We start from the raw sequence: 26,194 nt of genomic DNA, 5'->3' as shown, positions 1-26,194 counted from the left end.
ACGCAATATCGCGTGGTCCGCGACGGTGTAAGTTATTGTTGCTTTCAGCTTTCGAGTCTATTACGAATAGATGTAGGTTATATACGAGGTCGGACTAGAATGTACACACGAAATGAGACCAAATATCAGTGCTGACGTTTCTCGCAACGCGTATACACACCCACGCGTATTTATACACACACCCACACGTATTTATACACACACCCACACATATTTATACACACACCTACACGTATTTATACACATATCTATACGTATTTACACACACATATACACCGTCGATTATAATTGAATTCGCTTATGCAAAAAGGGAACGTCTGTGAGATCGAGCTCGAGCTTATTATCAATAATAAGAGAAATAGAGAGAAAGAGAGAGAGATTAGAGAAGAGCTCCACCTATATATGTACGTATATTTTGTATAAAGTGAATCGAGCTGGCAAACTACAAACGATTTTCGTCTTTTAAGCAAAACGCTTAAACACTACTAGAGTGTCGAATAGCTTTGTGTCCTCGGAACGTCAATTACAAAGTTATTGGATCTGACGTAGGAGTTAGGTGGAGCAAGCCTTCTGTTTTCCATCGTCTAGCAATTGCTTCTTCCACAATGTGCATTCACGAATATCAGGCAAAGGTAGTGGACCTCGTAGAAATTCAACGGGCAGTATCAGTGGTCTACTTGCCGTTAGCTGCAGCAAGCCAGCGGGAAACTCTCGTATGGATTCAAATGAATATGCAAACAACGCTGTGCTAACTTTCGAGAGTTCAGCACGACAAACGGTCAGAGAAAAAGGGGTGGGACGTAGGAGCCTGAGGGGTATGGCAAGCAGAAAAAAAAGAAAATACTTAACGACGCGTGGAGATGAAAGAGAGAAAAGATAGATGGAATGGACTAAAGAAACAAGACAGTATACGAACATTTTTGAAACTTATTTGAAACCGAATTTTGTTACCGACTCCTGCTCCGTTGTATGCTCCGTTTGTATGTTTATAATAAAGCACGAGGAACGAAATCTGTTCTCATAAATTATACGTTTTCGCTACTAATAAAAAGAAAAAAGAGAGAGAGAGAGGAAAGTAAAAAAATAGAAAAGAGAAAATCCTGTATAGTACAGTCGATGTCGAATAGAATAATAAAAGTACACGATAATGAATCTTATGAATCTATTATCTAAAAATCTTACGATTTAAACGCTCTTATATATCTTATTAGGAATGTTCACTTTGCTTCTTCTTATTTACTTACATAAGATTTAAGAAATTCATTACATGACTAATAGTGTTAGCTTCGAAACGTTCAGTAGTAAAGGACACTTATAAAGTCGGATGCGTTCAAGTAGTAGCGGTCGCTTATATAGTCAGCTCAGTTAGTCAGGTTGACGCGAAGTAGCAAGAAACGTATATATAGTCAGAGGCAGTAAAATACGAAGATATAGAGGGTGAAAGAGAGAGAGAGAGAGAGAGAGAGAGAGAGAGAGAGAGAGAGAGAGAGAGAGAGAGAGAGAGAGAGAGAGAAAGAACGTTCCACTTTTCCTGACGCTGTCAAAACTCGCTTTGGAACGTCGTCGTTTAAATTTTTTCCTTCCTTTTTTATTCTATGGCCGGGTAAATCTCGCCACGAAATTTTTATTTATCTCCTTTTTTCACGGGGCGCGTTTCATTTTCTCTCGCTTCTTTTTCCCCTTTCTCTTTCTTTTCTCTTTTTTATTTTTTTCTTTCTTCTTTTCTTCTTTCCTTCTTTTTTTTTTCTTCTTGTTCTCCTCTTTCTCCTTTTCCCCATCGCTCTTCGACAACCAGTGCTGTCGGCAATGTGGCTTCTCGGTGAGATGAAGGCTCTCTTTGACAACTACAAAAGTGTTTTTATTCCGCTTCGACATATAAGCCCGGACATTTTGCTTTCCAACTCCTTCGCAATCGAGAGTCACGTTTATATTCGAAATTTAACTTCTTATTTTTTTCCTTTCTGTTTTCTTTTTTCTTTTTCCCGACCTAAGCTTACCTTTCTTATAAGTAATCTCTTTCTTTTCGTAATTGTCTTCAATCTTTTTGATTGTAAGAATTTTCCAATCGAGTGGATTTTTCTTATCGTTTTCTAAAAAAGAAAAAAGTTTCGTTCATCGATTGATCCGAAGTTTCATTTCTTTCATTCCGTAGAATAGAGGGAGAGAGAGAGAGAGGAGAGAGAAGAAAATAAATTAAAAAATTATTAAATATTGTAAATATTATTGAAAAAATTACTTCTGGTTATTATATAAGATACTTTCTGAAAAAATATCTGATGGTTAATATTGATCGAAGGTTAACATTGTAGTCGTTAATCAAAAAAAATAAAAAAGTATAAGAAGATTAGACGAAATAAGTTTTATTATTAATAATAATTCAAATTCACTTAGTATAGTGGATTGATTCTTTCTGAACACCGTGGATTTTCTCTCGGGCAACATAGTATTGGCTAATTGTTTTCCGTTAAACGATACACGCAGTCAGATTTTCCGAGATATACGTCGTCACGTCGATCAACCTTCTGTTCTTTCGTCGTAATGACGTTGACGGCATTGCCCAAAGCACGTAATTAATAACCGTAGTTGATTTTGAAGTTGCCCCGATTCTTCCTGAGGCGCACTTTCGTGAACTCACCGGGGGCATTCGAATCGTTACCCGCGCTATTCATCGTTCTCCATTAATCACTTTTGCGTCCAGACAGTCCGACAGTCGCAGCCGCGAGAGTTCCCTTTTGTTTTCTCTTCTCTCTCTCCCTCTCCCTCTCCCTCTCTCTCTCTCTCTCCTCTCTCTATCTATCTATCTATCTATCTGTCTGTCTGTCTTTCTATCTGTCTGTCTGTCTGTCTGTCTGTCTGTCTGTCCTGTCTGTCTGTCTGTCCTGTCTGTCTGTCTGTCCTGTTTTTCTGTCTATCTATCGATATATTTATCTATCTATCTATCTATCTATCTATCTTTCTATCTATCTTTCTACCTATTTATCTCTCTCTCTCTCTCTCTTTCTGTCTGTCTCTCTCTCTCTTTTATTCAGAATGCTGTTAAATTTCGTTAGAATCGAGAAATTCATCGTTTTTCAATAAGAAAAAAAGTAGAAGTATCGCTCTTTCGAATTATTATTATTATTTTCTTTTTTTTTCGATTTGATATAAATAAAAAAATTGATTCACTGAAAGTTTAACGATCGTTCATTTACGTAACTCTTTTTAGTAAAGCAAATGAATATTAAAGAAAGGAGAGAAAAAAATTCTAAGTTACATAGAGACAAATTTAATTCTTAGGAAAAAAAGAAAAAGACTTTTACGTAGTGCTTCGACGTAACGTAAGAAGACTTACGTCGGAAACGACAAATCCTGTCGGGAAGAAAATTGGACTATAGCGTGTTAGATATGTCATTAGAGGAAATAACTTGATGTGTAGTAGGTGCGAAAGAGGATGAGTAAGCTCAGAACGATAGATCTAGTCTTGGCAGGGTCCGTTATCACGATATTTCGCGCACGCGAACACGCTTATGGGACTTCTGGGAATAATTATTATCACCTTCATATCCTTTTCATAGGAACATTCTACCAGCAGTTTCCATAGCCGAAGACCATTGAAGGCTTTATTACTGTCTATTGCCAAGCTCGACGATTCTACGCCTCGGAAAATGTTGATCTATCCTGTCTACGAAATAAGTTTCATCGTTTTGGCTCATAGAGACATTTCATTTCACTTACGATGTGCCAGATAGTAAGGCAAATGACTCTAACATTTATATGTGTATAACCTATTCAGAAAGTTGGACGTGTTATTTTACTGCCTGTTACGTGCTGGCAACTTCGTTTCTCTCTCTCTTTCTCTCTCTCCTCTCTCTCTCTCTCTCTATGTGTTTTCTCGGATATTATAAGTTCTCTCTTTCGTTGATAAAGTATAGCTTATTAATTCCAAACAAAGTTGGTAGATTATAGACCTTCATTGTATACGATGTTATCTATAATATATCTTTCGCTTCGCAAATGATCCTATCGTTGTAATTATGTCGTGTTACGATAACGTACATACGTTGTTTGGTCACAGTACGCGAGCGCACTTTCTTATCGGATCGTAACCGGATCGGCAGAACGATCAGAGCCAGTTTATGGAAGGGAGGTAGAAACGCATTTTGCGGTACCAATTCCGTGGGAATCCGTTAATATGGGTTCACGAGTCTAACGGATAAGGATCGAAGGGTTGAAAGCCACACGTGCTAGCTGTAAATCGGACCTTCTCATAATTAACGTGGATGACCGTAGCTCCTAGCCAAGCTTCATCGATCGAACTATAGGAAGAATATTTGTACGGAATGACAAGAATAGGAGATTGTTTACTTCGTATCGTTATTAGATTTGACCTAATTAAGTTAACGATAACTGTCGATAAACTGAATAATAAGCTTCATTCAGGAATTTCAAATGTCTTAGTTTCACGAAGGATATTTTTTACTTTCATATAGGAAATCTATATATCTCCTTTGTTAACAATTGAATTTTATAGGATTAAATCTTCGGTCATCGTTTCAAAGCAAAATATAACAAATATACCCGATGCAATTTGCATAAAAATGTGAAGTACCTATATATCAAAAGGATTAATCAATATATGCTTATGAACATCAATATAATGAAGATGAGAGATGGCTCTTTATCATAAAATCTATACAATATCTTTGTTACGATGCAATTAGTTTAACAGGTTGTTCTATAAATCTTAAAGCAATTTAATAATTCTCAAAAAATATTCTCGAGCGAACGAAAGACTTAGACTCTATAATAATCATGAAAAAAGTTCAAGAGTTAGTCAGGTCAAGTCTCGTCTCGATCATAAAACATCGTAATCCAAGCAAAAACTTCGCTAATACCTGATTCCCATAGCGGTACCGACACATGCACTTTTCCAAAAACATTATTAGATGAAAGATCGTCAGAACTTTACTTATCGAAGTATATTTTTAGAATCACCTCCCATCAAAATCTCCTCCTCCTCTTATCCCCGTAGGTTTTTGGTAAGGAACTTTCAATTTAAAGGCAAATCCCAAGTTGATTTTGCACGCTTATTTGTCAACTTCCGAACGCATGACGCACTTTGTTTCAAAACTCGTACTCCCAAAGTCTCGTTATTTATTGGTCAACTTCTTGACACATATTGTCAAACGCTCGTTTCAACATTTTAGTTTCTCGTCAATACTCGTGACGATATTGTTTTTCTACGACTCAAGCAAACTGTGACTCTCATCGAGCTCTCGTCGAGCTCCTTTCATAAGCACCACAATTTCACGACAAAGCAGCAACATTTGAACATCTAGAAAATTCATCCAAAACGTATCAAAAACGGTCTAAATAACTTCAAATGGCGTAGGGAGTCATTTTCCTCAAATACGATTAATTATTCGAGTTGGAAGACACCACTATCTCCAGAAGTCGTCCTGACAACCATCATTCATCTCGTCGACACATAGGGTTAACCTGTGTCAGGGTTCGAACGCAAGACATACATGATCGAAGATCAACCACGAAGCATCCTCGTTACGTGCAAAACATACTACTACTACTACTACTACTACTATGTTGCAGCGCAATAATCTTGTACACACTTCCGAAGAGGAATTATACATCTGGATTAATGCTGTTGATGTTTGCCTGTACAAAAAGATCATCAAGGACATAGAAATCCAATACATAACGTCACTCACTGTGGATCAGGAAATTGGAAAACATCGTCATCAAAGATAAAAATATGTGCTATGTAACATGTAATAAGATATAATATATATATGATATAATAATATATATTTATTATGATATAATAATATATATTTATTATGATATTAATTATATTTATAATATAATGATATAATAATATATATGATAAAATAATTCAGTATTATCAAGATAAGATATACAAAGTTAGAATATAAATTATTGTATGTAATAAACAAAATTTTTCTAATGTAATTTGTGATTATAATATTAATAAATGTTATATAAATATGAGTGTGTGATGTATGCGTGCGTGTAAAAATATGTATCTACAATCAAAAAAGCAATGATAATAAAACAATACAATCAATTCTAGTCTTGAATACTTATTTCATTCTTTCTGATCTTTACCTAGTAAGGAAAATCATGCCATCTCTTCACGCGTTATATGATCTTGGTACAAGCATCAATTTACGAGACAAATTATTGCTTTGTCCAAAAATTGGTATTTCTAACAGAAAAACATAAGATATTAGAAAGTAGTACGATTTCACTTGCTATTTCTTTGAGCATCATACGATTCTGATGTAAATCCCGATCGACGGGAAAACTTACCGCGCTTTCCGTAATTTGAATTTTCGTATAGGAGAATATAATTTACCAGGAGGTGGCGCAATTTTACATGCCACCGCTTCGTACATTATGTTATCCTGATACAAATCCAAATTTGCGAGAAATATTTTCACAGCCTCGGTAATTTGAATTTTTGAATAGGAGAATATAACTTCACAGAACGTAGCACGATATTGCGTGCCACCTCTTCGCTCATCATGTGATTCTGATAAATACTCAATTTGTGGAAAAAATTTTCGCTTTGTCCGAAATTTGAAACTTCAACTGGATCTCGATAGAAAGATTGGAATGGGAATTGAATTTGTGCTAATTATTAAGTACGCATCATATTCGTTTCACTAATATTTATTAATTATTTCAATTAAAATACATTTTTTATCATACAAAATTTATGTACATTTATTTTCTATAAATTATATTATATTTTTATAATACATACAGATAATATATGCTAATTAGCTTAATGCTAATTATACAACGCAAACAATATTAAGTTGTATAACCTATGTAATATTATATTATACTTTATCTATGTAAATTATTATATCTAAAGCTACATTAAATATCATTTAAATCTGGTGTGACAATTCTGTGGGTCGCATGTGGCTTTTTCTTCTACTTGTTGGATCCTTGTTTCGGTACAGCAGGAAGAGGTGACTCCTATTACTTGACACAGCCGTGTCTCGTGTCTTGTATGGTTTTTGTTCTTGTATATTTTGAATAATAGGTTAGAGTGATGACAAATAATCTTAAATAGTGGGGAAACGAATTGACTGATAGTGAGGATCGTGTGGCTCGCAACAAATAAGAAGTTTCCCATCTTTGACTTAAACAATACTCTTATATATTTTTATAATTTTACATCTAATCGATGAACTTCTATTTGATGATGTATCGATTCCGCTTTATTGCTATCATCATGATATGAATACTTTAATCCCAGCAGGCGTAAATGAATGGTAGTCTTCTTGATGAACCTTCTCATCGTGGTGATGTGAATGTTTAAATCCCATTGGAAATTGCAGATAATTGGTTCTCTTTTCAGTAAATATTTTCGTAAAGCTTAATCTAGGAAAGTAGCAACGTATACATCTACGTTGTCGATAGATTTTCAACTAATCCTTTATAATAAAATTATCGAATCGCTCTGTGTAATCAGGAATTACAGAGCACTCCCATGGTATTACCCTATAACAGAAATACCTTGACTAAGTAGGTAGTAAATTTATTTCAATGAGCATTACCACATAATATCGCAAAAGCCATCGAGTAGAGAAAGACAGAGATATCCTTTTAACATAAATTTACTATTCGGCCCGATATGAAATACGTATTACCGACATTACACTAATTGACGTGCATTTAACTTCAATTACAATGCTATGGCTATAAGTACGTGTCAAATGAGTATACGTATATGCACATATATTTTTGCGCGTACATAAAATATCTTTTGCAGAATACGAAGAGATAAAGTATTTCTCGCAATGTACCAATTTACGCACAAAAGCAGCAATTAAAGCGTGCATAAACCTAACTAATTGTGAAATTTGTAAAATGGTTCACCAGAGTACTTTTATCTACGTGTGTATGGTATATACGTACGTTCGTTTTCTTATATATACGGTATTTATATACCTTATATATACACATATATATATATATATATATATAAGAAGAGAGAGAGAGAGAAAGAGAATGAGAAACTATTGCCTATGTCGTGTTATGCAGGAGCGTAAGTTATAACGCATTAACCAGCAACATATCGGATTAGAAGCGAGTATGGATATAGAACAAATCAAAGCTATGTAGAGAAGAGACTCTCGTATCTACCAACTAGTCTAGCATCATACCTCTGAGGCTCAAGTCAATGTTAATTAATAATAACAATAATAAGCGTTAATAGCGAGAATATGTTTCATCTCTCACGCATGGTATATGATGTTTCCTTTGAAAATGATAGCAAACTATTCGAAATTCCAGTATGATTTGCCTACGAGGATATATCATATGTTCCTTGAAAAACAGTTCTGATATGCGTTAAGCCGACAAGCGACACTTGCTTTTATGAAAGTTTCAGCAGAACTTCAAAATTTGTCGACTGCACTTATATATCATAGGAAAGAAATTAAATTGTATCTACTGTCTACTCTATTATCGTGATATTTTCTCTTTCCCATTTTGTCTTTTATTTTTATTTTTATTTTTATTTTTATTTTATATCTTTTTGTTTTTCATAAAAATTATATTTTTAAATAGAACTGTTATACTCATGTTATGTGTGAAACGTGATATAAATGATGGCAGAGCTTTTAAAAAGAATATAGGATGCATATCTGCGTGGTACTAAAATGAATGTTATTTTATACTCATGCCGTATTCTCGTAGTCGAAAAGTAATTTTTACTACTTTTTTCCTTTCTTGTATATCTTTCTTTCTTTTTTTTTTTCTTTTTTATCGTAAATCATTAACGTCTTATGTCGTCATATGTGCATTGATATCGTTTTTGATTTTCAAAGTACCACGTTCGGTCTTGAGAGAGCAGTATCAAGGAGATCTAGAATCGGACGAGATGAATCTAACGCATAGGATCGATGAGGGCTTCGACAGAGTCGATTTTAGAGCTGAATTCAGTCCAAGTCCAAATCTCGAAGGACCACAGCCTCAGCCAAGGGACAACGTTTCACGAAATTTCCCGACGGTTAGTTCATCGCCACCACGTGCAAGGACCAACAACGACGGTAAGCTTCCTTTTTTTTTCTTCTTTCTTTTTCTATCTTTTTCTTCTCTTTTCCTTCTCACTCGATGTTATTACTTCTATCGTTTTTATTATTTATTTCATCTTCTTCGTCGACGAAGAGGCAAGTAGTAGAATAAAAAAATAATTAGAAGAAACAAAAGAAAAAGATAAGGAAAACAAAATACCTGCTCGTCTCCAGTTTATTTGAATACTAACGAAAACTTTATCTTGAATCCGTATTTCTACTTCTCTCTCTCTCTCTCCCCTCTCTCCCCTCTCTCTCTCTTTCTCTCTCTTTCTCTCTCTTTCTCTCTCTCTCTCTCTCTCTCTCTCTCCATTTCTCTCTCTATTCCTCTTTCTATTTCAGTGCATGCGACAATAAAGTGTGAATGTATTTTTGATTATTGTTCATTGTCTCGCAATTGGCCACCGTGCTCGCATGAAATGCAATGTTATAATTGCGATGGGACCTCGATTAATCGCTTGTTAATCGCTTGTTAATCGGACGAGTATTATATATCGCCATCTTCGTTATCATTATTACTTCGTAATTAAATATATGAACTTATCGTAAGATCGAATATATAAACGAATTATTATTAGAAATGATTAATTGATTGTCCTATCGTAAATGCATGTATTTAAACACAGAATGAAAAGTGCTTTCAGGTACGAAGTGTATTTAAAAGATTTTATAAGTCTTGCTTTTTTTTCCTTTATCGTGATCAGAGTTCTAAGAAAGTTAGAATGATATACGTGAGAAGGGAATCTGATTATGAAGGTGGATGGTTGTAGTACTTTCTACGAACCGAATAATTAGATACCGTCTTCTTGAGAAACTCGGAATTCACTGAGGTGTTTCCTTCTTTGAGGAAGATCAAACGCAGAGCAACAGAAATTCAGAGTGGTAGTGGGCGGGATAGGAGAGTGAGAAGGGGAAAGGGCGAGAGTTGGACGAGAGAAGGTACAACTCTTCGAGTTTCCATCGTTCGAATTTCGCGGTGCTATATGCCAGCTTCCGGTTACGCGCATTTCTGACTTTAATGAGTTTATCGGAGGCCTGTGCATAATGCAACGTGCATTTGTACGTTCATACGAAACGGCCTCCTTTGTCATGGTACAAGAAACTTCGAAGATGCTGGATTCGTAAACGCTACGTAGAATTCGTTTCGAAGTTTGCTAGAAAATAATTTCGTAGGAAGGAATGTGATGGTATTCGTTGTTCTCCCTCTCCCTCTCCCTCTCTCCCTCTCTCTCTCTCCCTCTCTCCCTCTCTCTCTCTCCCTCTCTCCCTATCTCTCTCTCTCCCTCTCTCCCTATCTCTCTCTCTCGCTCTCCTTTCTCTCTCTCTCCCTCCCTCTTCTTCCTCTCTCTCTATCACAAACGTTTGATCCTGTATTAACTAAATTTATTGTTTCCTAAGAAGAAAAGTTATATAGTGCAATTAGATTTTTGTGAACTTTAATTGTGTTAATAATTAACGTTGAAAAGAAAAAAAATCTTTCTTTTTTTTTTATCATCAAATGCATCACAGATAATTGAAAGTAATGGGAAAAAGATGTTTATATCTAAGATGATATTAAGACAATCAAAAAGAAAGATCTAAGCGAAACTTAGGTAATTCTTTCGTTGAAATAAAAAGAGAAAATCTAAAGAATTACAATCGTATGTCTGGTGGATGGCCTTAAAATCCACTAGTAATCGAGCATCATAAAACGTTGTCGGTGTTTTACCTGTTACCTCTTTAGTGAATCGCTTTTAAATTCTTCCAGGTTTCTTAGTTGGAGAATAATCATCGGAAATACTTTAATAACGATATAACTTAGAAATATTTCGATTGCGAGAGATAGTAAGTAACTACTTAAATACTTACTTCTCGTAAAATCAGTAAAATAAATCTTTCGTTTTGGATACGATCGATAAAACGTTCGAATGAGAAGCCTATCTTATGAAATGTTCAAGAAGAATGTCGAGAGGAAAAGAGTTGAAATATGAGAAAGTGAAATGTTAAAAGAAATAGAACGAGATGATTGTTTTCCCATGCGCGGAATATTCTCTTTTTTTGGCGTCCTCGAGTTTCGGCCTCGGGTAGAGAAACTCCGATCACGTGTAAATGCAATCAGACGAGAAAGAAAGAAAGAAAGAAAGAAAAGGAAAAAAAGAAAGAAAGAAAGAAAAGGAAAAAAAGAAAGGAAGAAAGAAAAAAAGAAAAAAAAAAAGGAAAAAAGAATGAAGAGTAAGGAGGAGAAATGGTACATATATAAAAAGGATCGACACTTCTTCCTCTCGTTTTTTCATCTCTTCGTTGGCCTGTATAAATTGGATAAAAAAGGAGCGAACGAAAGAAAAACTAAAAAAACTTGTGAGGGGATATAAGAGGCAAAAGGGTATCTTGTAAAATTCGATAAGATTCGAGAACATGCTTTTGGATATTGCTTTCAGCACAAAACTAGTAGCCGATAGTTGCGCCAATTTCAAATTGACGAACTGACAAAATTCTTATATCGAGCCGTGACTCCATCGAATGGAATCGAAATGTACTGAAATACATATGATTAAGAATTTTTTCTTAATTCATTCTTTTATTCTAATTATGATTCGGTTTGATTTAGAAAAATCTTTTTTACGAACTTTAATGGATTATTATCTTTTGAAATTAACTGTTCATAACAGATAAGATTGCATCATTATTCGCTCGTAAATTCTCACTTAGCTAGGAAATATCGTCCTAATATCTTTTACTTCATGCTTTCTCTCTCTCTCTCTCTCTCTCTCTCTCTCTCTCTTTCTCTCTCTCTCTCTCTCTCTTTTTCTCCCTTTCTCTCTCTCTCTCTCTCTCTCTCTCTTTTCCTCCCTTTCTCTCTCTTTCTCTCTCTCTCTCTCTCTCTCTTATACATACTCACTTATTCTCTCTTACACTCTCTTTATCTTTCTGTATGAGTTTGCACCTATAATCGCAATCTATTACGTCATTATCCTTACTCGAAGTTACGTGCTACCGGTATATACGCTTTTAATTAGAAGGCCGAATTATCATGGCGGTTGGAATCAAACCGCTGTGTACAATAGAGATCAAAATTCGTGATCCTACATTACGAATAGAAAAAATTTTCCTTTCGGTGAATCATGAAAATATGTAGATATATTCGTTCAGATATTTCTCTCTCTCTCTCTCTCTCTCTCTCTCTCTCTTTCTCTCTCTCTCTCTCTCTCTTTCATTTTCATTCTCTAATGAAATTTGAAGGATATGCATACGATACGAAGAAGAAACAAGTGCCGTATAGACAAGTTTACAACAAAATTACGAATGCTCAAAGTCAGCCAGATGAAGATACAGGAAGATAGATAGATAGATAGATAGAGAGGGAGAGAGAGAAAGAGAGAGAGAGAAAGAGAAAGAGAGAATGAGAATGAAAATGAGAATGTTCCAGGTTTCCAAGCGATTTCGCGTGCTGCTCGTCGCAGAAACGCTCGACGCGTTCCACTTGATCGAGCTTAAACTTTATCGGTGAAGAATTTTGTCATAACGCTAATTAAACGGTGACCGAAGAGTGAGAGAGAGAGAGAGAGAGAGAGAGAGAGAGAGAGAGAAGGGGGGGGGAGAAAATTACCAACGACCTGCAATGTTCTCGAGAAACTTCACGTTATCGTTCATTGCTTTTGTGACCTCTCTTCTTAGTTACTATCCTCTAAGAACTTCGATCTCGATTTTCTCTTTCTCTTTCTTTCTCATCTTTTGCGGGAGAAAACTTTGCCAACATTTTCTTCCGCAAAATGGAAGGAAAAGAATAAAGGAATACGAAAACTAACGGCGTCTTTTATAATCTCTCGTGGGTGATTAGATAAGCGGATTTAATCATCGAATCGCTCTCATAACACTAAAGCGTTCCTATCGAAAGATTTTTACGAGATTGAGACTTCCGTTCTTTTTCTTTTCTCTATTTTTCTATCTCTCTTTTTTGTTCCTTTCTTCTCCTCTTTCTATCTTATTTGTCCTTTTCTTCTCTCTCTCTCTCTCTCTCTTTTGTTCCTTTCTTCTCCTCTCTCTCTCTCTCTCTCTCTCTCTCTCTCTCTCTCTCTCTTCTTTCCTTTCTTTTCTATCATCCCTTTTTTCACTCTCACATTTTATACTTTGAAATCGACGAACGAAAAGAGTATAAAGTTTCTCCGTGCTCTCCCTGATAAGATTTTTCTTAGGAAAGTATCCTGATGTCGATCGAAAGCTAGAGGAGAGAATGTTTTTAAATCTCGCAAGAGGGATCCAGTATTCGTTTGCTTGTCGCCTACCAACGATCCTCGATAAATTTTACGACGTTCCGAGGCGAAAGGTAATCGTTTTCCTCCTACAAAAGTCAAGAGCACTATGAAAAGAGACGATATATGCGTCCTTTGAGGTCCTAGTCCCTTTCCTTACCCCTCCCTTTCCAACCACCTTCCCTCCTTCTCTCTTCCCACACCTTACTCTTCGTAGCTCGAGAAAGCATCGATTTCGTGCTCGCAATCGGCCGAAAGTGCATTTGAATTTTCGTCGGGACGAGCAACTGGGCTTTAACGGGTACTCCTGCTCCTCTTTTTACTCGATTTGTGAAGGTTGAACTTCGGTAGAAAGGTGGAAGGAAAAGGTACCGTTCCTCTCTTTTTGTTTGGTATCAATTCATGAAAATAAATCGAAATTCCTTGTACTACGATGAGATAAGATAAGATAAGATAAGATAAGATTCTCTTGGTTAAGATTGCAAGTAAACGGTGAAATGAAAGAGATAATAAATAAACAATTATTAATTCTCGCTTAATGAATTATATCTATATAAACTTTGAAAGTATGCTTAGTTTTCGAAATATATTGTTTAGATGGAAAAGTAAAGTTCTGCGAAGAAATTCGAAGATGGTAAGGACAATTAAAATTTGAATTTTTTTTTAATTGACATGAAAAAAAGTATGGAGGAAGTTTCATTTTTTACTACTTCGATGTTTTGTCTCCGAAGAATACAAAATTTCTTTATAAATAAACTCATTTCACTGTACAATGCATGTTGATTGCAAAGCGAGCGCGTTGCGATAGATGCATCGCGTATGTATGTATATATGTATGTATGTATATATGTACATACGTATGTATGTACGTAACTACTTTATCTTACTCAATGTTCAACGATGCTAGCGGTGAGAGAAATTTTGGGCATACGCATGCGCGTTCATAATTTTAAGGTAATTTACCGTGACACATTAGGGAATATTAAACGTATAATAGAATTATTCGATACGTGTCAATTTATTCTGAACTATGTAACATTATTTTATAATTTATTTTACAACATGATAAAATAACTTACGTATGTGTATATATATATATATATATATATATGTATATATAAGAATTTATATGTACATATACATGTGTGTACAAAAGCGCAAAAGCTCGAAAGTTTCTTTAAAATCGTGAACGTAACACTCGACACTCGCCTTTTTAGGTGGCATAAAAAATTTGCATTTCTAATTATACTCACATTCACTTTAAACAAGGTACTTTTCTCGCGAGAAGATTGCACCGCGATCTTCTTCGTATGTAAAACGCTATGAAAAAGCTCTGTACTAGAACATTGTCTTCCTTTATGTGCCTTAATCTTCCCTGAAGGAGCATTTACGCTTCAAAAAATTTTTGATCATATCCGACAATTGCACTTTTTCCTTCCGAACGCATTAAAGTTTCATCTAACTGTCATTTTGTGAAAACCTTACACGTCGTTCCGTTTCTTTATGGCACAATCATGTCACGTTTCATCGATCACTCTTCTACTTTTTCTTGTTAAAATTCACAAATAACTTCTCTGTATTAACTCTTTTTTTTTCTTTTTTTCATACGAACTTCTCTCGTATAATCTAATTATTAATTTTTTATCATCTTTGGACAAAGAATCTATGTAAACCCCCATCGATTCGTTTGAAACTGAATCAACGCTATGGAAAAAATGGTGGCGGATGCATCCTTCTGCATAATGCATTTATGCTTCCTCTGTACATAAATCACTTTTTCCGGCGAGATAATTGTTTCATTGGATAAACTTCAATATCAACGATGGCCATTTTTAAACCTTATATTTAAACCTTTTCGATGCCTTTTTTTACGATCTCAAAAGCTTCGTCCTCCCTTTTCTTTGTTTATTTCTTTCTCTTTTTCTTTCCTTTTATAATCACTTATTTCTCGGCCACTACAGTGGACAACGTGTTGAACAAGTTAGGCTCGGTTGGTAAAGAGGCAAAAGGTACCAAAGAAAAAGACTTGTCCTTATCGGCCGTGGTAACCACGGGAATGATATTTGGCGGCAACAGGGGTGGTAATAGTAGTGCCCTACCTACGACGGTATCACCGTCTAACTGCACGACGGTTGTCTACACGGTTCCCGATGAGGATCGTATGGTTGTTGGATATCTCAATGAATGGATCAATGCCTACTCGTTCATATCAAGTAAGTATATTCGCAATTTTTCCGTCCTTGTACTATTGCTCGGTCGGTAAGCGTCACGAATTTCTCTTTATGGCGAGTGTCGGTAAGAAAAATTCCTACAAGAGAAAATTATAAGATAAGTTGCTTGGTAAAAAGAAACTCAATCGGTACAGTGATCGACATACGATAATATAATTCCCAATGAGATAATAATTCCACAGATTAAGACCAAAAAGAAAAAAGATTGAAGGGAATGAATATTTCATCGATCGAAAAAGTAGTCCAGTCATTCAATCGCAAGCTCATTTTAATAGCGTTCTGTTTGATTGGGATGCAGCATCGTGCTCGGCATTGCAACATTTCTTTTCGTTTTGTAGTAAATCGTAGTTTTGGCATGATCGCTCGGTGTTTCATAAACTTTTCTAGTAGACTTTACCCTCAATCAATCGGTAAAATTTTCTATGGCTGGAGGATAAAGTGTGGCGCAGGTCCACGACTTCAAATGGTTTGATCGATAAGCGAGCATGAAACACTCGAGTGGAACTGCATGAACATATGTTTAAGTCGCGACAGACAATCCATTTATTGTATGTATTTGCAAAAATTGAAATAAATCCAAAAGCTGATACTTCGTTTTATTTTTTTTTTTTTTATTTTATGCTTTTCGCAGACAATCAAGAAAAATTTTATCTCTACATCATCGTATCGGTCACTGGTGGCATCCTCATATTTTTGGGTTTGGTGATTGGCAGACTTCTTTTGAGTCGTCATCGCGCGAAACGAGACGCTAAGTTCCACGCAAATAATGAGGCACTTCCAAATGCATTTACGGACAATATCTCCGAGGTCGACGCGAACATCGATCTCACTACTCCGGTTCCAGTCCCGATGCAGGACACCAGGTAAATTAATTTTTCGTCGGTAGAACGAAAGTGCTGAGAGAGCTCATATTTTAACGGAACGATGAGAGAGCAGAAATGTGCTGTTAGATTTCCGTTTCGTAAAAGCTCGCGGAATGGAAATTCATGGTCGCAAATTTTTAACGTCTAAGATTTTATGTATATATGTATATATCATTGTCAAAGTGACTTATATAACATTTATTGAATCTAAAAATAATACAAATTCTTCATTTTGAAATCAATAGTTTACACTTGATTCGTTTTTACGATTGTAAAAACGAATTGTACATATTAAAAACAAAGAAGGAACGAATATAATAAAAGGGTCACTGATGTGATTAGAAATAATTGGTCACTTTACTTTTAGAATACCGGAGACCCAACTAGCCGAGAGACTTCACGGTGAGCGTTACTACACCGATACGAGGATACCATTGTCACCTAGCAGTATTCACACTGCCCCAAGTCATCATGCGACGAGCACGGGTGTCAGAGTCGATCTGGGTAACCACATGGTGGGCACGGATAGCCTTCACACGATCTTACGCGCGGAAAATCCACGAAGCCTCAACACTAAAAGCTACTACTACGGCTGACACGAAGAAGGGGTTGTCCCCCGCGAGGGACGACCCCCGTCCTTGAGTCCCGTGCCCGAAGTGAGCATGAGAAATTATTGCTTCTAAATTACAATTACGAGTCAAAATTGCATATTCACATACCACACGACGATAAACACATAAACACATACATACATACATACATATATACGTACATACATATATACATACATATATACATACAAATAAACATATATACAGACATACATATATAAATACATATAAACACATAAACACATACATACATACATACATACATACATACATACATATATACGTACATACATATATACATACATATATACATACATATATACATACATATATACATACATATATACATACATACATACATACATACATACATACATACATACATAGATACATACATACATACATAAATACATACACCGTGTACGTTCGAACGATAGAACGAAACGCACATATTATGCTGCCGTGACAAACCGCTGTAAGCACGTTGTCAGCGTATCTCGAAATGGAAGGATTTTTATGCTGTACAATTTTTATATTTTTCTTTTTTTTCTTTTTATATATATACTATTTTATTATTATTATTTTTTATCAACCATGGAAGAACAGAGTTTATGCGAAAGTATCGTAGAAAGAATCATTTGAATAGGAAGTACGAAGAACGTATCAATGCGTTTCCCTTGAGTATCGAAAGGAAAAGATGGAAAAATCGATAAAGTCGTTTCACCTCCTTCCCCGACTAACACACAACAACTGCTTCTCTACTTTTGATGAAACTCAATTTATACGTATGCGTTGAAAATGATATATCTTATCATGAGTTCGAATTTCAGAAGAAAGAATTCGAAAATATCCGAGTAACGAGATCGCATACACATACATAGATAAGATATATACATACATGCATGCATACATAGACCATCTTCACGAGAATCATCGAACTAAGTTATACTTCTCGCTGAAACTTCCCAATAATTTCGAATCGATCGAAGCCAGACTGAAGAATTAATACCTGAAGAAAAAGTGGTCCAATCAAAATGAGAGAGAGAGAGAGAGAGAGAGGGAGAGGGGGAGAAAGAGAGAGCTAGAGGGAGAGAGAGAGAGAAATCAAGCTCGAGGATTTCGACGAGATTACAGCGGTTTTGTGTAATGAGACTTTCTTGTACTGTTTCTCACAGCTAACGTGCCGCGAGATGACTTTTATAATAGAAAATAATGTAATATGTATATCATGTTGTAAATACGATCGTGTAATTTACGATTATTTCTTAAGGGAGTTACGTATTAACGGACGGACCATAGTTAAAAATATATTCTCCGTACCATCGAAATCAATTTTCTAAAGAAATGCGCCGCGATTACTATAATACTGAAGTTTTCGCGATCGTGAAAATGAATATAAATGAATAAAAGAATAAAAGAAAAGAAAAGAAAAGAAAAAAAATGAAAAGAAAAGAAAAAAAGAAAATTAACAAATAAATTAATCAATTAATTAATTAATAAATGAAAGAATAAATAAATAAATTAATTAATTAATAAATGAAGGAATAAATAAATAAGTAAATAAATAAATACGGTTTATCGATAGAAGTTAAATAAAATATGCTCGTTAACTCGTATAGCTGTCGTCCGTATCTTGTTCGAGATAAAAGAGAATAATAGAACGCGTTTCCGAGAACATGACGATCATTGACTCTCTCGAATCGAGTCCTGAATCGACTTTTCTTAAAAACTTCTACGTTAAGATCCCTATCGTGAAAAGATACGAAGTTTCTGTCTTGAGCTCACGAACCTCGATATCGAACGACGATTTTTATTATCATCATAATAATAATTTCCCTTACGCTTTTATACGTGAACGCTTGCGAGTTCTGCCGTAACTTTTATCGACATTATGTAATCGCATCAAGGTTAAAAATCAATAGAAATACCCTCTCCTTTATTTCTAACCCAAAAATGACAGTATCTTCGCGTCGTCGTCGTCGTCGTCGTCATCGTCGTCGTCGTCGTCGTCGTCGTCGTCGTCGTCATAGTCGTCATCATTGTCATAGTTGTCATAGTTGTCGTTCATTGCTCGAAAATCTCGAGAAACACGTTCAAACGTTTATCGTCATCAAACTTGTAATATAATCGATTAATCGATAGAATATATATATATATATATATATATATATATATATATATATATATAATGTACACACGTAAAACCTATTGGTATTATCATTCCCTACATCTTCCAAATTTCAAAGAATATTTCACGATAATAGAAGTATTTCAAATTACATCAGAGAAGAAATATAGCGGTTGACAGTGCCATCTTGATTAGAAACCATGTCGAAATAATCCGTCAGGCTACTGTTTTTAATTGGCCTGGACTAATTAAGACGCTGCTCGGGTCGCGTCAGCCGCGCTAGTCGCGAAAAAGAGAATTTTAATTGTCAGTAGAACACCGTTACTTCTTCTTCTTCCTTCCACTTCTTCTATTCGCTTCTTTTTTCTTGACTCTATTTTCATTTTCTCTCTTTGTCTCTTTCTCTCTCTCTCTCTCTCTCTCTCTCTCTTTTTCTCTCTCTTCTTCTCACACTGTTATTTCTTTGTATTTTCTTTTCTTTTTCTCCATTTCTTTTCTTATTTGTTTACTCACGCATCGTCGATCCTCAAGTAATTGTTTTCCTATCATATATATTTCTATATTTTTACTATGTTTCTTCGATCCAATATTTAAACTAACATAAATATTTATTTATTTACTTAAGCAATGGTAGCAATAATTGGGTAACATCTATTCACACAAATTTTGTGCCTTTTTCGAAGTATCATAAAAGCATTCATTAAAATTAATCACCGGTCAATAAGATTCTTTATAGCATATTTCCTTACATACATGCACACACACACACACATATATATATATATATATATATATATATATATTTATATATATATATATATATATATATTCTGTACATATATATGTATATATTGGGTGTTCGATGTTAAATCGATCTATGCGAATGTCCTTAGAAATTAGAACATAATATCAATATCATCGATATACAATCATACTTTTCTCTATATAATAAAATAAGATAGATAGAAAAATTGTTGGTACTATTAACAATTTCTATAACAATCGCACTATTCGATTCGATATTTCACACCCTCTGTACCCGTACAGTTACTTCTTGAATGATGACGAACATATGGATTTTGTGCCTTTTCCGAAATATTATTCTAAAACAATATTATTTCTAAAACGATTCATTCAGGATAATATCATGTATTTTACACACATAAACGCATTAAATGTGAAATAGTAAAAAAGAAAAGGTATGTTCGATTAATTGTTAGATCAAAATATAGGTTAGACACATGTGTGCGTATAGGGACTCATTTTATCCATTTATCTATCTATTTGAGTTTTATCGTTCTTTTACTTTTCCTCGTTTTTCTTCTCCTCTCCTCTTTTCCACGAACAAGATATAACAATAATAAAATAAAAATAAGAAGACGATAAAAATGATGAAGAATAAGAAGAAGCAGAAGAAGAAGAAGAAGAAGAAGAAGAAGAAATGCATTTCTTGTTGCATATGAATGACGAGTTATCGAGTGCAAATTGTACCAAAGATCTTCTATTAATTAAAAATATCATCGTTCGACGAGGTTCGAGAAATTGTCTTACGAGTAATAATATCGTATCGAGGTTGACCTCCTCGAAACGGAGTGCCTGATATATAACATTCAACGAGAAACATACGTGAATGTGGTACGTACACATAGCCTCCTCGATGACAATTAAAGTTCGATTGATTTTTATTTTATTAGAAGAATTTCTCTCTGATAGTTATTTTCCAATTCATTATTTGTTCTTTCTTATTTCAGCCTTAGAAATGTATCTATCGTTCGTATCTAATTTCATTATTAATTCTTTGTTTTCTGTATGGTCTTTTTTTTTTTATTGTTTTCTTATCGTACATTAATTTTTGTATGTTGTTATGGCTCGTGTGTACCACTATAATGCTGCTTCGCGTTATATCACACACATGTTTCTTTCTTCTCTCTTTTTTGTACGGATATACGGATGTAAGAACGAATGGGATAAATGATAAGATGAATGTGTGCGCGTGTGTCTTTATTGCGTGGACAACAACTTTATTTGTTAGGTCGATTAAGACCCTTACTGAAATAAGTATATAGGAAGTTAGATAGATGGGTAGATAATACTAGTGATATGGGATGTTTGAAATAGCGACGATTGAAATGTGTGTGTGTGTAAGAGAGAAAGAGAGAAAGAGAGAGAGAGAGAGAGAGAGAGAGAGAGAGAGAGAGAGAGAACGAATGTACGCGTAAAAGAGAAGAAAATGAAGATACCTATGTCGTAAGTGATAGTTTCTATTGTAACTAAGAAGATGTACGTTATCGAGCATCTGTAAATATTCCTGTATTATAAAAATAACTTTCTGTCCAGTGACCGTATATCAACGACCTCGATCATCTTAGAATCCCTTTTTCCTCTATCTCTCATTTTCTCCCCCTCTCTAATCGTATACTTTCCAAAAAAAAAATCATCGAGGTTGTCGAAACACGGTTTTTCTCGCGTGTAAAATAAAAAATAATAAAAAAATGTGCAGCCCGATTAATAATAATAATAATTATTATTATTATTCTTTCTTAAGCGATATTCACAAATAATTTGTATTTCCGTCTAATCACATTGTCGTCGTCGTTCGTAGAAAACAAATCGAAGAGATGTTTCATTTCTTTGATCAAATGGTACGAACGAACGCTTGATGCGTCGAAGACAAAAATCGCATGAGCGTGATTACTTAATTATTAAATAAAAAAAAAGACAAAAAAACAAAACGAAGCGGGCATGTGTGTTGTAAGATAATGTAATAAATGTCCTCCACATGATTTTCAAGGATAATATAATAAATTATGACACAATTCGAGCATATGTTGTATATTCTTTCGTTTACGTGAAAAACTATACGTTTAATTTTAACTAATTTGTAACTGTCAATAAAGAGAAAAAAGACGTGACATTTGTATGTATAACATATATGCAAAAACAAAGCTAAATATATACACACACATATATATTCACGAATGGATGATTGTATTTGTCGCCAAGAACGTGGGCGCATCCAATAATTTACTGACAGCTGCAACTTCCTTGTTCTCGCATTACCTTCTAATTAAACTCTAATTACTTGCGACTATGCAATAACTCGAAAACACTTTTCTGTTCGAGAGAGAGGGAGGGAGAGAGAGAGAGAGAGAGAGAGAAAGAGAGAGAGAATTCACTAGGTCGATGACGATGTAAAGTTTCTTTTTTCTTTCTACTCTTTCAAACGAGAAGAACTCTCGAGTGAACTTCATCGATCGTGATTAACCATCGAATATCTTTCGAGAGCAATCCGCTATGGTTCTTTAGAAAAAAACAAAAAAATCCGATAAAATGTTTTCGCGTATCTATATATACGTACACATATCAAAGAGCAAGTTATATTCAAAGAGTAAAAGGGGTCTTTTTTGAAAATAATATAATTATTAAATCCTATTCGATTGGATATACTTTGTACGCTTGTTAAAATTTTTCTTATCTCAGTCACTCGTAAAATAAAATTGTTTCTTTTTTTTTTTTTAAGCTTTTGTGTTTGTCTGTTTCTTTTTCTTTTTCTTTTTTATTTTTTCTCTTTTTTCACAATGCTCGACAATATGTAACGTGGCTTCAACGCGCGGAACTAAACGAAATTCAGATTGTTTCGTTGAAACTCGCGATTGTAAAAGAATAACGTGTGGAAAATTGCACAGAGGAAAAGTAAAAGAAAAGAATAAAAAGAACAAAAAAAAAAGAGGAAAAAGGGACGAGAGAATTTTCCGCGTCGTTAGTCGAAAAGAAAATCGCCGGGAGAAGTCTTTCAATTTTATCGATATTAACTTGTACTTGTTATTTTCTTTTTTCTACTTTTTTAAATGTTCTCTGGAATTATTTAATTACGTACAGGAAACGGACCATATACCTGACAAAGATTTATCCCGTGTCTCAATGTTTCTGTTTAATAAGTCTTTTACTTTTACTTGCTCTTCTCTAACTCTTCTTCTAACGACAAGTAAGATGAAATGGTTACGAGGTTGAATGATTACGAGTTTGCTGCACAACGGTGCCTCATGTGATGGTAAATTATTGTGTGCGTTTTTATTCTGCCTAGTATAAGCAGTCGTTATCGTTAAAAAGGTAAGGGAAAATGCATGAGAGGATATTAACGATTTGACGTGTATGTACCGGGTGAGTCATCGTGTAATTTTTGATCAGTTTAAATGAATTTATAATTATAATAAATCCATTAAAATTACAAAGATTTATATCTAATCCATTAAAATAACAATCAAATGTATGATAAGTTCGCAACTTCTACGTATAAAAATAAATAAATATAAATTTATACATACATATATATATATATATATATATATATATATATATATAAATAATATATATGAAATACTTTTCATAGAAGACATTTTTTTTCCATGCAATTTGCCATGATCTACATTACACAGTTCACCCAGTATAAATAATTGCTAGTCGTGGTGTCGATGCATCGTCAACTCTACACGTACAAATAGAAACCACGATAATATTTTATTTAAAAAACAAAGAAAGATACGAGGAGCACGCAGGCAGAATAATAAATATCCTTTGGTATTACTCGGCATTTGCGAGCTCGCCAACGATCTGCAGAATCTCCGATATCCGTAATCTGATACATATATAGGCCAACGAGTGGGAATAATAATATTTATTTGTATTACCTTATGAAATAATATTACATTTAAACGTTGGGAACGTTGTATGCATACCACGGCTAGCTAGCAAACTCGTTCCATTTCTATATTCCCTAGTTTGCTTCCTTCATCCTTGATATTGTATAATATTCTACGATAAAAAATTAAAAACCCCTAGGCGCAGTTACTATTTAATAGCGCGCTTACCTTTTTTCTTTTTTTCCTTTTTATTTCCCACTTCACTTTCCTTCGAAGAGATATGTTTTCATCGTCGGGTTCGAGTCAAAGAAGACCCCATTAACGTCGTTTTATAAGGTGGATAGACCGAATTAATTATGCGATACGTCGCGAAAAGCTACTTCCAAAGGGTAAGTGGTATTACTTCGTTCTATTTTTTTTATTTTTAATTTTTTTCGTATCGTCAATGAACAGTTGTATTCGATGAAGTTTCAGAAAAGAAAAGCGATAAGTAAATTGTCAAAATCCATCCTGTCTGATTTACAATGTCTTCGTTTAAATATTCCATTTAGAAATACCGTAGAAGGAACTGGTATATTCCTTTGCTATTAAAGGACGTGGAGTATTAATCAGAAATGTCGTGCACGAACGTAATTTCTCTCTCTCTCTCTCTCTCTCTCTCTCTCTCTCCCTCCCTCTCTCTCTCTTTCTCTCATTTTCCGACGTTTCCCATCGACATAGCTTGTCGCCTAGCTCAATTTTGAAATTAGGTGCCCATAGATGTCTAACTAACGTACGAGTATATGTATAATATCCACTCTAAGAGCCATATCTCGCAGAGACATAGCCAGAGAAAATCGCTTTAGAGAAAGTTTCTTATCGATCTGCGTTTTTCACATTTATCCTTCGATCGTTATACACCGATTGCATGATGATATTCACCGACCTAGATCCCTTCGACTCTTAATAATGATAATTTTACATTGAAGCTTTCCGCCATAGTTTTGATAGTGTTACTTTGATAATAAGGTCGCGTTCCTCGTACCGAATCGATCTCATGAGAATACGGATTTCATCCTCCTACTGAGGAAGATTTTTTCTGTTTCTTCTTTTTCTTTTTTCTTTTCGTCATTGTCGTTGTACGTACTGAAACATCGAACGTAAGTCTTGCCACGAAAGAGATTTATTCGGGATCTTAAACTAATCTCGAGACAGACTTATGTACGTTAAAAATGAAACGTTGAGAAAAAGTTGATCCTTCCTTAGAAATATATAAAGAGAAGGAGAGAGAGACAGAGAAAAAGAGAGAAAGAGTGATATCCCAGACAATATCTCTGATAAATTTATGAGTTCATGAGTATCAACGTATGTAACATAAAATAACGCCTCCTATCTTTTTATCGTTTTACGCACTTGATATTTAATATTAATATTTCTTTTCGAGAATAATTGAATATATTATATTGTTTTGGATTCGTTTAAATTCGTTGAAACTTTGATGATATCGTGATTTAAAGAATAGAAGAGTGAAGAGTATAATAAAATAAAATAAATTACGTAAAAGAGTATAATATAAATTTAAATATATATGTAAATATATATGTATATATATATATATATATATATATATATATATATGTATATGTTTTTATTTATATTTTTCCTGATAATAAAAATTGTTTAACAAATTTTTATTATGTAAAATACTCCTTCAACTTTTAATAATTTCAATGTTGTTTGTTTAATTTGATTAAAAACAAAGTACTCGTTCGTCGGTGTTTATATTACATATCAATCGAAAAATTAATTCTAATTGATCATTAGGAACTAATTGAGAATTAATCGATTAGATAGTACTATTTCCGATTAACAGATCTAATATCGTAATAGACTCGTTAGACGTTTTATTTTCTGATAGAAAAGCTTTTAACAATATCTATTTCAGTTAGAACGATATTTTCATTATATAGCGGAAAGATATATATATATATATAGAAAGAGAATGATAGATATAAATAGAGATAGAAATATGTTATCTTATAGAAACATTGAACTAGGTAGGGTCTTCTCTCTAACACGCCATTGAAGAGAGAAAAAGATATTGATATTTGCAACGAGAACATACCATCTAATAGATTCTATAGAAGGATTTACGCTTGGAACGAACGGAATAAAAAGAAAAGAAGAAAAGAAATAAAATAAAATAAAAATACATAATATATATCAACCATATTTGAGATTACATTTGTAGGAATTATATGACTGACTTCGAAATAGTACAAGTACTTACACTGAGAAACTGATGACACTTCTCGAATTTGAAGAAATGAGTGAGGGAGAAAGGAAAACAAGAAAAATAGAAAAATATGATTTTATGAAGGTTTACGATTCTATCAGACTGTT

At 34.2% G+C, this 26,194-nt stretch overlaps 2 protein-coding genes across 7 annotated transcripts in view; one reads left to right on the top strand and one right to left on the bottom strand.

Annotated features, from left to right (window-relative positions):
• Positions 1 to 17,268, top strand: part of LOC124950027 — a 129,424-nt gene extending 112,156 nt beyond the window's left edge. For all 5 annotated transcript variants that reach the window (XM_047496084.1, XM_047496085.1, XM_047496087.1 and 2 more), the window contains 4 exons: positions 8,865 to 9,086; positions 15,301 to 15,552; positions 16,202 to 16,433; positions 16,801 to 17,268. In XM_047496084.1, the coding sequence (XP_047352040.1) occupies positions 8,865 to 9,086; positions 15,301 to 15,552; positions 16,202 to 16,433; positions 16,801 to 17,029 (935 nt within the window). In that variant the 3' untranslated portion in view covers positions 17,030 to 17,268. The remainder of the gene's footprint in view (positions 1 to 8,864; positions 9,087 to 15,300; positions 15,553 to 16,201; positions 16,434 to 16,800) is intronic.
• LOC124950028 overlaps positions 1 to 26,194 on the bottom strand; it is a 128,574-nt gene that overhangs the window by 59,922 nt on the left and 42,458 nt on the right. The gene's annotated exons all lie outside the window — the stretch shown is intronic.

The sequence above is a fragment of the Vespa velutina genome, chromosome 6 (genome assembly GCF_912470025.1).
Source record: "Vespa velutina chromosome 6, iVesVel2.1, whole genome shotgun sequence".
NCBI classification, from domain to species: domain Eukaryota; kingdom Metazoa; phylum Arthropoda; class Insecta; order Hymenoptera; family Vespidae; genus Vespa; species Vespa velutina.
This window is presented reverse-complemented; position numbering and strand designations above follow the sequence as displayed.